Source organism: Amblyomma mixtum, chromosome 3 (genome assembly GCF_055824585.1).
Source record: "Amblyomma mixtum isolate Tamu chromosome 3, ASM5582458v1, whole genome shotgun sequence".
Lineage (NCBI taxonomy): Eukaryota > Metazoa > Arthropoda > Arachnida > Ixodida > Ixodidae > Amblyomma > Amblyomma mixtum.
In genome coordinates, this window is record NC_143014.1 from 22,833,594 (window position 1) to 22,846,075 (window position 12,482).

The 12,482-nt window shown below is 45.2% G+C and overlaps 1 protein-coding gene across 3 annotated transcripts in view; it reads right to left on the minus strand.

Annotated features, from left to right (window-relative positions):
- Nucleotides 1-12,482, minus strand: part of Unc-115a (actin binding LIM protein Uncoordinated 115a) — a 99,477-nt gene that overhangs the window by 60,710 nt on the left and 26,285 nt on the right. For all 3 annotated transcript variants that reach the window (XM_089578353.1, XM_089578352.1, XM_089578351.1), the window contains exons 5-6: nt 10,927-11,053; nt 730-823 (exon numbers count right to left, since the gene is read on the minus strand). In XM_089578353.1, the coding sequence (XP_089434479.1) occupies nt 730-823; nt 10,927-11,053 (221 nt within the window). The remainder of the gene's footprint in view (nt 1-729; nt 824-10,926; nt 11,054-12,482) is intronic.

A 12,482-nucleotide genomic window follows, 5' to 3' on the forward strand; every position in this document is an offset into this window, starting at 1 on the left:
CTGTTTTCTACACTTGAACTCACAACAATGAGCATATGTGGTCGCACTTTTGCGCAACACTGTGCACAATCAAAGCACACATTTGCCATGGTTTACTTTTTCTGCAACATGGGCAAACACTGTTCCTCCTTACACTGGCCCTCATAGGCAGCAGTCATTCTCGTGGTCACCTCGCACAGAAAAGACAACAGTGATGCAATTGTACAGGAGCATCATAATGTGCAGAAAACTAACGACCACTTCTCTGAGAAATGTAGCAACAAGGAATTAAAAGATTTTTTCAGCTGCATTTGGTTTTTAGGATGCTTAAACAATTAACAATCCCCATCAGGTTCATAAAATTTATCGACACTATCAGCAAAACTTTAACAGAAAAATTTTGTTGGAGCACATGACAAAGAGCTCATGAAGCAAGCCTTGCCATTGTTATCAAAATGACTAAAGCTACCAAACCTGACTGATTCCTGGAAATACAAGTAGTTCATGCACCACCCAATCAAACCTGTCACTGAATTTCGCTGATTTCACAACAAAATTTCCCCTTCGCCAAATTTTTCATGTGTCCCATGAATTTTGCTGGAGCGGGGTATGACTACAGTAAGCTTGGCTCGCGTTTACACCTTACTTCACTCTCTTTTTAAAGTATACCCCTGTGTAAGCATTTTCTCTTGGTGCAAATTCATCTAATGATTTATGGTCACCAAAACAAAGAAGAAAGCAGCAACAGACCTGCAGCACTTTACCAGAGATAAACCGATCACAATGGGCACATTTGACACCAAATTGCTTTTGGTAGTCTTTTTCACAGTACGGTTGGCCCTCCCTGCAATAAAAAAAAAGGGGGGGAAAAGCACAGAGTAAGCAACCAAATAAAATGTCACGTGCACAAGCCACACACAACTTCTCAATGTTTTAATTGCAGGGTGTATGGGGCGCATATGAAGGACACCACTGACACAGTCCCCACAGGTACCATTCCTGGCAATAACTCGTGGGCACCTGATTTGACAGAAACACCCAAGGATTACCACATAATTATCTTCGCAGTAGACAAGTATTGTACCGCACCATTCCCACATACGAAACCAAAGTTAGGACACAAAAATCAGCAAAAAAAAAAGAGGTAGTGTTGTAGTGAAAACGAGCAGAAGGTAAAAAACACAGTTCACAATTTATAACCATGCTGCATTTTGTTGCTGAACATGCACACAGAGGGCTTGCAAATAAGACAGCAACGCAATGCCACAACACAACATTAGTTATTACTCCACTAACAAAAACAGTACAGGGTTCAGGCATATGACCACTTAACTTTTTTCTAGCCACCTGCATTTACACTCGATGCCCACGCATGGACACGCCACACGGGTTGTTTCACACTGCGCTCATCTGTGTGTTGTACAGAGCTCACAAGCCATCACAGGATGCCAAAGGGGAACACCACGTCTAGCTAAATTGAGAGAGTGTCCCGTGATAACATCATTTGTACTGTAACCAAAGATGAGCAAAAATGGATTGCAGCAACTACACCCCACTTCTCTACCAGCACTATTTTTACAGGACACAGCACTATGTTCAAGATGCATGAAGGGCTGCATGCTGCCCACTTGGCCTACGCGAACCTGTCGGGCACAGCCATCCCAGAAACAAAAGCCAAGCACATTTGTGTGCTCCCTGTACAGTCAGGCAAGAACAGCTTAAATATAATGTGGTACGGGTATTGCTATGTGCAGTTTGATATGGGATAAGAAGGATGCCATAGCGGAGGGCTTTGGATTAGGTGAGACCACACAGCAGTCTTTATCATGCACCAAGTTTGCACAGCGCATGGGCATTTTTGTGTTTCACCCTCAATGAAATATAGTTGCTATGGCCAGGATCGAACCCGCAACCTTTGGGTCAGTATACTATATGGTAGCGTCACCTTCTATGAAACATTACGAACCACTAGTTTGATTGGCAAATCAAGCCAATTTTCTCAACACAGTCACCTTTTCAAGCAGAAAAAAACACTGGTGTTGTTTGCGAGAGGTAATCTATCGGTGTATCATAGCAGCTTCTTTCCAATGGATATTTCTTTTTGCTCTCCCAGTGATAAAATTGGCCCAAGTAACTTTGGAGCACCTTTTGGAGCAGCTGAAATTTCTTTTGGAAAAACAAAATGCGCGTTTGGAGCACGTGTGTGCGTCACCTGCTCTAATTACCAAAAATGAAAAACGTAGTCCTCCAGCAGAAACATCGTGAAGTAAACATTCTAATGTTTTCATTTTTTGGCGATTTATATTTAGTTCGTTTAGTTTGGTTTGTTTATTGGGGTTTAATGACCCAAAGCGACTGAGGCTATGAGGAACGCCGTAGTGAAGGGCTCCGGAAATTTCGACCCCCTGGGGTTCCTTAACGTGCGCTGACATCGCACAGTACACGGGCCTCTAGAATTTCGGCTCCAATGAAATTCGGTTGGTTTGGTTTATTGGGGTTTAATGTCCCAAAGCGAGTCAGGCTATGAGAGACGCCGTAGTGAAGGGCTCCGGAAATTTCGACCACCTGGGGTTCTTTAACGTGCACTGACATTGCACAGCACACGGGCCTCTGGAATTTCGCCTCCATCAAAATTCAGCCGCCACGGCCGGGATCACACCTGCGTCTTTTGGGCCAGCAGCCGAGCGCCGTAACCACTGAGCCACCGATGTGGGGTGATTTATATTTAATAATCAGCCGGGGTTCCCCTTGCTTCTGCAGCCATTGTAATCGTAATTGGGGCCAGCCAAGCTGCCTCCAAGCAGCTTTCCCCCGCCCCCTCTTTCTCCCACAACCTTCTATTTCCTTGTTTATTGAAAATAGATCAAAACTTGAAGCATGCAAGCTCTTCTCCCCAGCCGAAACATTGATAATAAATGTCTCACTCAGAAGAGCTTGCCTTCTTCAACAGGCACGTGGTTAGGCAGCTCAGCTACTGAGCAATGGGACCCATGTTCAATCCCGGCCGTGGCTGAAGCGTTTCGGCGGAGGTGAAATGCAGAAATGCCCATGTGCTGTGTGATGTCAGCGCATGTTAAAGAATGCCAGGGGTGGTCTAAATTAATCTGGAGCCCTCCATTACGGCGTCCCTAAGAGCCCCTGTGCCGCTCTGGGACGTTAAACCTTACAGCTCACAATTTATACATAATTATCTTTCAGCCATAAAATTATTACTGTTAATTTCCCGTTAATTAACCCCGCAAACTGAACTAAAAAGAAAGTGCTTACACAAACCACTTTCTTCACAGAATTGGCCCCACAGACAGCCCACGGTGTGCGTGTGCCAAGAAAATGAGGTCGTGGCCCCCCTGTTATTGGATTCCCGAGTGCAGGACAACTTCAGGTCGCGATAGAAGAGAGACTCAAGCGCTCTTTACAAAAGACCCTTAAGTTTACAAAAGCTATTAGGCCCATGGCCGACGTGTGCACTGCAAAACCAAGCACTTGTGGTGTTGATATCATCCCTTGATGACTGTGGCATTCTTGGGAAATACTAGTTTAGTGGAATTGAATTATACAATATTAGAGCTCTTACCTCTCCGAGAGTGAGTGCTCCAATATCTTTATTTGTTTTTGCTATGTTTGCTACAAACAAGCTTTTTTTTTTGTGAGCGAGTGCTTCAATAGCGTTGTCGTTTACTTTTGCTGTACATACTGCAAATAAGCTTTTTTTTTTTTTCTTCTTTCTTTGTTTATTTATATCTCTTTTGTATATTGTATCGTGTACTGTTCTGTTAACTTTTAGGAGCATTTATGTTCCCTCATTAATATTACTTCCCCTGACACTTGTACTTTACTTTATATGTTGTGTACTGTTTGTGTTACGCTGCACTGAACTGTATATCGTCAGACCAAGTGGTTTCTATGAATTGGTGAAAAGGAGTACCCGAAGCCACCACTGCATCACCAACCTCTCCTTTCTTGTTCGTGCAAATAATAAAAAAAAAACATTCCCTTATGCTTTTCTTGCTTTTGGTGAATGCTGGATTTCATCACATGCATGTCGTAACGAGCCCCTCATTTCCCCACACTGGTCTGCTCAATGGCCCACTGAAAGCCTCGGTTCTGGAAGTCTAGAGGTAACATAAAAGGTTTGGTTTGGTTTATGGGGTTTAACGTCCCAAAGCAACTAAGGCTATGAGAGACGCCGTAGTGGAGGGCTCCGGAAATTTCGACCACCTGGGGTTCTTTAACGTGCACTGACAACGCACAGTACACGGGGTAACATAAAAGGATTCTCGCGCAGCTTCCTCCCTAGCCGTTCAATCATGTTCCATGTGACACTCTCGGCAATACAGGACGTACTAGGTCCGCTGCTAAGGACGAAGGTGGTGCTGATGAACACTGTCAAGGTTAGGTTACACGCAAAATAAACACCCCTGTAAGTAGATCGGACAGCCGCAGCGGTAGCTCAGTTGGTAGAGCACCATACGCGGAGGTCGTGGGTTCAGATCCTACCAGAAGCATGTGGTTGTTTTTCCTTCTATTTTCTAATCAATTGTCGAATTATGTTTCAGCTATTAAATAATAACACTATTAATTTCTCATTAACCAACTCCACAAATTAAAAAAATATTAGAAACCATTCTCCTATGCTTTCCTTGCTTTCAGTGGCTGTTGGCTTCTTTCATACGTATGTCATAAAGAGCCCCTCCTTGTCCTATACTTGCCTGCTCAATATTTATATGCGCACGTGAAGTGGAATGAAGCACGCTGAAAAACAATAACAATATGCATACACCTTCCAGATCGTAATGCCTTTTTCACAACTATACATTATACAACTATAATGGGACCAGCTGGCAGCAGTTCAAGTGGCGCAGCACAGAGGTCGACGAGGTGCAGCTGGGATCCTGTGCGACTCCTGGGATGGATGTGCCTGTTGTGACGCTCTTCGATCAACGCCCGGAGACATGCGCTTCGACCTTCACACTTGGTGGAGGTGCTGGGTAGCAGGACTGCAGCGACCTGCTCCTGAATACTGCAGATAGTCAGCGCAAGGGACGGTGCTAGGTCACCAGTAGGGCAGACAGGATCTTGAATGTGATGCAGAAGAGAAAGCTGGTGGGCGACTTCTTTACAGATGAAGTCTTTGCCATGCTGCATGAACAGGGACTGCTCAGAAGACGATGCACCAAGGGCCAAGCCAGCAAGACCCTCAGCAGGCGCATCAGAATGCTGCGTAGAAGTATGTTACTTTCATAACTCGTCATAGCTTTGGCACAGCCGGATGACAGTACTGACAGAGGTGGGGTTCTTCACCAGGAGCATTTGGAAAGAGTCATCAGAGATCCCTATAAGGATGTGGTTAACTTTGTCAGTCTCGGACACCAATGGGTTGACACGCTAACATAAGTGAATGATGTCCTCAATATAGCTAGTGAAGGTTTCGGCCGCTAGCCGAGATCGAGCATGGAGATGTTACCTAGCGCAGAGTTTCCACACGGTGGGGCGGCCGAAAACGTCGGCAAAGCTAGTCTTAAATAAGGACTAGGTAAGAAAGTCGGCTTCATGGTTACGAAACCACAGGTTGGCAATGTCCGTGAGGTAGAAGAGGATGTTGCTCAATTTATTGGAATCATCCCACCGATTGTAACTACTGACGCGCTCGTAGGAGGCCAGCCAATCATCGATGTTGTGGTCATCAGTGCCACTGAATAGAGAAGGGTCACACTGCCGTTGCACCCCGGAACACAGGACGGCGGCAGGGAGGGTGGCGATGGTTGGGTCAGACCGTCTGGCATGGTGGCAGGGGGGAGTAACGTTCGGCTCCGAAGTTCCAGGACGAGGAGTGGGACGAGGACCGAGACACCCCCACCAAGTGTAAAAGGTGTTTATTCGAAACACCGGACGCCGGGTGTTGATCAAAGAGCGTCACGACGAGCACACTCCCAGGAGTCACACAGGATCCCGACTGCACTTCGTTGCCTCTTTGCAGCGCCGCTTGAACTGCTGCTGGTCGGTCCCATTGCAAAATATATACACTGCCTAATTAAATTAAAGTTAATCAGTCATCTTTTAAATGCACATTATCATGGAGTCTCAGCATTGCCACACAATCCACCTGAACAGATGACACCAAAGCATCTTCCGCGGATTTCAAAGGAAAAAGCTGTATATACAGCAACAGCACCTCTGTATGTGTGCGTGTGCATGTGCGCATTTCTCTGCACGACTTAACACATGAATGTGGGCGTATGTGCCTGTGTGCATGTGTACATGTGAACATATGCATGAGAGTGTGTGCTTGTGTGCAGAGTCACGAGTACACAAACGACTTGGCCACCGCTGCCAACCAATCCCCCATTTCCCCCTTTTGTGCGCATACATTCCATCATTTTTTCCCCCGATCTAGTTTCAGCCCATCACTGATATCACCGCCTTTTCCATGGCTCCGAGAATTATGAAAATGCAAGAAAGAAAAAAGCATTAAACACATGCACTGCTTCCATATGACTTTAAACAGAAAATAAAACAAAAAGCAGCACCAGTTTCAGTGCACATGCAAATCCGATTGTTTCTGAAGTTTGCAAGAAGTGTTTTCACGTATTTTCTGCACGGCAAAGAAGCAAACCCCAATGCCAATTGAAAATTTCTCAGTAGCATCGTGTCTGCCACTCTGCAAAGACCAAAATACAACATCAACGACATTTGCAAATTTCGCACTGTGCACTTTCCCAGCCTGCCCTTCATACCTCGGAATGATCAAGGTAAGATGCTGGCGTGCTGCAGATTTATTTCGCTCACCTCTTTTTCATGACGCATACTAACAAGGGGCGCGGTTAATATGGTGTCTGACCTCATACTAATGAAATGACTGGATGGAAAATTCTAGACAAAATTAGGTTTTCTGGCAGCACCGAAGACGGGTGGGATGCAAACGTGGTACTAGGCATAACAACATTTACTGTGCGCCACTTTGGTGCAGGCTTAGCTGAGACTACTCGAATTTTGTCATAATGTAGCAGAAGCATGTAGCAGCATCAGCCTTTTGAGGCAGTTTGTTTATTTTTTAATATACACTTAAAGACCCACGGAAGGGTACTAGATAAGAAGGGAAAAAATTCATATGCTCACAGCAAACACTCACAGAGCAATAGACCTCTCCCGGCCTAAGTCATCAGAGCACATGTTTCTAGTCCGATGGGCAAAACATGCTATGTAGAGAGGGGCTATAATCAGGAAAAGAAAGGGGTCAGGGGAATGCTCGTCACGAGCAAAACCAGAAGCGAAAGTGAACAGTTTTGCCCATCGGGCAATGTTTTTAGATAGTGTTAGCTTGCAAAGAGCCCAGTAGGCCCGGGAGTGGAGCAGGCCTACACGATTATCGCCTAAGCGGTGGCACTGTGGTTGCTTCAGAATGGGCTCATGTGCATCATCTACTACTCCCTGCTTGAGAAGTGTTAGCAGTCAGCCACTCATGTGCGTACAAAAACACACTTAGGGAACACAAACGTAGTTTTCACCTTGATCTCTTTTGGATTCCTGGAGCAAGACAGTTTAGAAGCATTTAAAACCCCAATCTTACTTGGGCATGTTAAAGACACTTTGGCAAATGGCTGCTGGCATGCGTATGAGATAAACATTCAAGAAAAGAGACTGCTTTCAAATGTTATCACTTTAATTAAACAAGCTACTGCAACTGAAATTTCTGTTATATTTCTATCTTCACATGTTAAAGAGGCGAGGGCTACCGAACTAAAGAAAGCAATGGCCACCGAAATAAAAAAAAAAAAGATGACAAGAGAAATGAGTCTTCATTTTTAAAATTCCCAAGTTTCAGTGGCAGAAAGTCGATATACAGCAAAATGGTCAAAATTACCCGGCTCCAAACACCGTAAAAACCCACGTACTATACGAGGTTTTTTTTCCCTCGAATTTTAGGATGTAAAATTTCCACCTCGGATTATATGTGAATCCAAACAATTTTCGGCCAAATTCAGCAGTGCTGGTTTCGTTATTATCGAGCGCCGTTACAACCATCCTTCGAGTGAGAGGAGGGCACTACATAGCGATGGCATAGGTCGGTAGTTTAGATTTTGACGCCAGGTCACTACGCTAACCTGACCTCGCAACGCCCAGGACGATCGCACCTGCGTTGATATCGGGACTGCAACAGCAGTCCTTGGCTGCTTTTAAAAGGAAAGTAATCGCAGCTGCCGAGGGCATCAAGTGCTGCCACATGGTCTGGATGAGGTAGGGAGAGCCTGCAGTTACTGCCACCGGACAGGGGCCTCTCCAACCACACTATGCAGTTGGATAGCGGACGCTTCGGCTAGCATTCCCAAGGAGCTCATCGGTTGTAATTTTAAGAAATGCGGAATATCAAATGTGCTAGACGGTACCGTAAACGTATTTCAGTGGAAAGATATCTCTGACAAGGCCTTTTCGGAAAACTGTACACCCGACGACGACAATCACTAAAGCACCAACTACGGACACTTCCCAAGCATGCGCCCCTGCGTGCCCGCACGTATGCCGGAACCAGCCTGCGCATGCTCATGGTGCAGGACACGAGTAGGCGCGTGCGCAGCGCCCGATCTCTATCTGCCAAGTATTTGGCGCCTGTGCTATGTGTGTCGTATCGGGCGCGCCAACGTACACAAATAACTGGAGGACGTTCAGCTTTCACGACTTCCGTAACGTCTCCGGGCTGACCGCCTTACTCACATTATACGCGGATGAAAACTTTTTAGATTTTTACTATCTCCAAATTACACCTCGTATTATATTGCACGTGGGTTTTTACTGTGTAGAACGTGTAGTCGGGCTAGTTGGTTCAATACATTGCGTACCCAGGTTACATTCAAAACCCGGCTATAGCAGGCCTAGTATGTAGTGGGTCATGAAACAGAACAGTACTGGGTTCTGTCAGGGTGCCATGTTTTTCATGTGGTCAGGCTCACAAAGATTGTGTTAGTGTTCATGGAGCCTACCTCGCATGCATTCATTGCAAGACTGCATAATATGTTAATTTTTGGAAGGATGTCTTATTCTGCTCCTGGGGTGGAGGCAAAATGCGACATTTCGAACTTTCAAATACAGTAGGGCCCCGCTGTGGTAAACTCGGTTAAAGTAAAAACTGATATAGTAAAGTGAAGCTGCAGTCCCATTTTGCCTTCCATAGGGTACAATTTTTTTTTTTTGGTTAAGGTTTGTTTTCAAAGAAACAGCTGTAGTAAAGAGCGTCTGGCTGTGGTGGTGTACTTCCCGCGGAATGATGACACCACAGCTCGTGGGTAGTTTAGGATCGAGAGGCAAATAGATACCGAACACGAAAAAAAACGGTGCTCTATGGGGCGGCTTGCCCACCTCGCTAGAGAACTGCGAGGAGAAGCCACCTTTTCAAAGACCCTGAGGCTGTGAGGCAAAGTGCACAGCGCGCACGGAGAAAGTAAGCTGGCTATGAACATAGAAAGAAGGCGGCGCTGGTAGCTGAGAAAGGAAATCCAGTAAAAGTGCAGTGAGGAGTAGAAAAGGGAACAAAAGGGCATACATTTGTAGCACAGCAGCGTGAAGCACGAGGAAGCAACACCAAGAAGCAGATGCATGGCAGCACTGCATAGGTGGTTTTGCCACGCTTGACTACTGCCACAGAAGACAACAGCCTGATCGTGCAAAGCTTTGATTTTAACATGGAATCAAGCTCGCTTTATTTTTGTAGCTGCATTGTATTCGCATAATGCGGTACTTCCACTAGACATAAACGAAGTCGAAAACCTGATAACGTGCGATAACTGAAAATAAATAATTATCACATAAAAGGACGATAAGAGCAGGATGTAAGTATTTCAAGGTGTTTGTTTTAGAAACTAACACTTCGTGCTTAGTAAGCAGCCAGAGAGCATAGTCAGTACCATGCCATCCCCAACAACTGATATAGTAAATATTTTTGCTGGTCCAAGCTACTTTACTACATAGGGGTTCTACTATATCGTAAAATTTTACTGTGCCTTCATTCAGCTGGCCTTTTCATATATACTAAGCATGACACCAGGACAATACTCAATAATGCTGTTATATTTGATTGTTTATGCCCAAGAATAATAAAAAGAAGGCGATGATTTGCAAATTTGTATAGACTGTTGCCCCACTATCGTCTACGTCTGTCACCTAGTCAAGTGTTGTGGCACTTATGATTATGACTGTGTGGAGAAGCCAGCCAAAATGGCTACTCGCAACTAAATCACCGCTGCACGCCCTCTTTTACAGCAGTGACAGTATCCACTTCAGCAACTAGAAAACAGAACTAAATAATCTGAACAGGTCTCTCACTATCCTCTGCGACATTATTCCTCCAAAACAGATGTGGAATAAACGGGCATGCGTCGGCAAGGCAGACTTATTCGGTTGGTGTACGCATATTCAGCTGCAAGGCGGCCACTTTGTGAGAGTGCTGAAGGCTCCCCCAACACACTAAATGCCAGTGCTATCATTTTCGGTACACACAGTGGCAGGTAAGCCTGCTAGCATGCAGCAGCTGCAACAAGGTCAGACAAAACAAAACAATGCCTAAACAAAGAAATCGCAGGGCCCCTTTCACTTGAATACAACTAGGTTTAACTGTAGTCTAGAGCTTTGTGATGGTACTCCTTCGCTTACACTGCCACAGGATATTTCGGTCACCCATGCATGTCACCTACATCACACGACTGGAGCCAACCATTTTTAGGACATGCTAAAATGGCACATATAAAAGCCAATCACAATCCCTGCAGCAAGACATCCAGGCTTGGTATCATTAGTAGCCCACTAGCCTGCTTTCTGCAACACTCACACATCTGCACCCAAAGCCATACGGCATGTCTGTCGTTTGCTGCTGCACTTGTGCAAATGCCAGATGCTCTACAAGTAAAGAGCGGCTGGTGCATGTACTCATGTACACACACCTTTCCATGAACCACATACCTGCCCATGTACTCGCCATGAAGAACAACATTGCAGTGCGTGCACTTGAAGCACCAAATGTGCCACTGCTTGTCCAGGGCTATCAAGGCTTGGCCCTCCCTAAGATCATCTGAGCACCCAGCACATTCTGCACAAAAAGCAATACAAAACACCTGGAGTCCTGTTTGAATGACACCCATTGCAGAGAAACAGCTCAAATAGAACAGCTGAACATATTCAAGGTTACAGCGAACCACACACACGTCCCAATCAAAATAACTGTTAAAATGCAAACAACAACCTCTACCCAGATCAAGAGTGTACACAGCATGGAAAAAAACACGGGAACAAACTTTCCATCGAGGAAAATGTATGATCCAAACTGCCTACATTTCAGAAATGGAACTCATGAATAAGGTATGAATACATTTATTGATACTCTCACTTCGTAAAAAATGTCGATCAGCATTTCTGGCACTAGGTCTGAATAGCTCCATGTCTAATGCTTGCAGAATTCAGTGTGCATTTGCGTTGTCTTACACGCGGAATGAACTTCACAGCGCACCCAGTCCGTCGACAGCAGTGGTGAAAGGAGCAGAAAACTCTTCCTGGTCATTTGCGGATGCTTCGTCCCCTTGCATGTATGCACTGCGGAGAAGCCACCGCAGCAGCAGTCTGTCGTAGCACTCTTGCTTTTCATGCTGCTTTCCCCAGACCTAGACCACTCGCATGTAAGCGCATCATAGCAGTTCTGAGGCACTTCGCCCCCTTTGCCTTTAGGCACTACAAAGAAGCCGCTGCGTTTCTCTTCATGTCGCGTCCACGCAGAGATGGCCCGCTTGTATGTAAGAGCACCTAGGCACTGCAGAGAAGCCACCACAGCGGGTGACTGCTGCTGCATCTCAGTTGATGTCGTGTGCCAATGTTCGGCCCACTTCTATGTTTGCACAAGAGCGGTTGGGCACTAAACATATTATATGACCAAAATTTGTCAAAATTTTTAACATAGCAGCCGGGAAATCATATCTGGGAACATATTAGCCGGGAGAAATGGAGTAACTTTGTGAGACTTTTCTACTGCCGAGATTTTCAGCGTATGAACCAGGAAATTGTATGAACCAAGAACGTATCGAGGTTTTACCGTAGTAATCTACTGCACTATTTGGGCGTATATTCCTTGCAATTATTGCACTGTGAGACTATTTGCAAGAGTACCTAGCAATAGCATCACTCAAACTTAAATTATTTTCTACCCTAAGGAAAAAAAAACTAAGTGCAGCAAACAACACAGCATGGTGCAACCATGTTTTTATTAAAAGTCCTCTATGCATTTTTCTAGTTCTTAGGTCAGAGAGGTCTAGCAGAACTATAAAATCTATCAACACTTCAGTGATGCGATCGGCCGAAGCCACTTTGAAGCAGCTTTTGGTGCCACCACAAATGCATTTTGGCGCACAAAAAAGTGAGCGTTTGGTGCAGTTCATATATATATATAAAACCAAAAAAAGCATAATGGCACGTTTTTTTGGCACATTTCTGGCTCTGGCATTATGGCATGTTTGTACCGTTGGTCACTG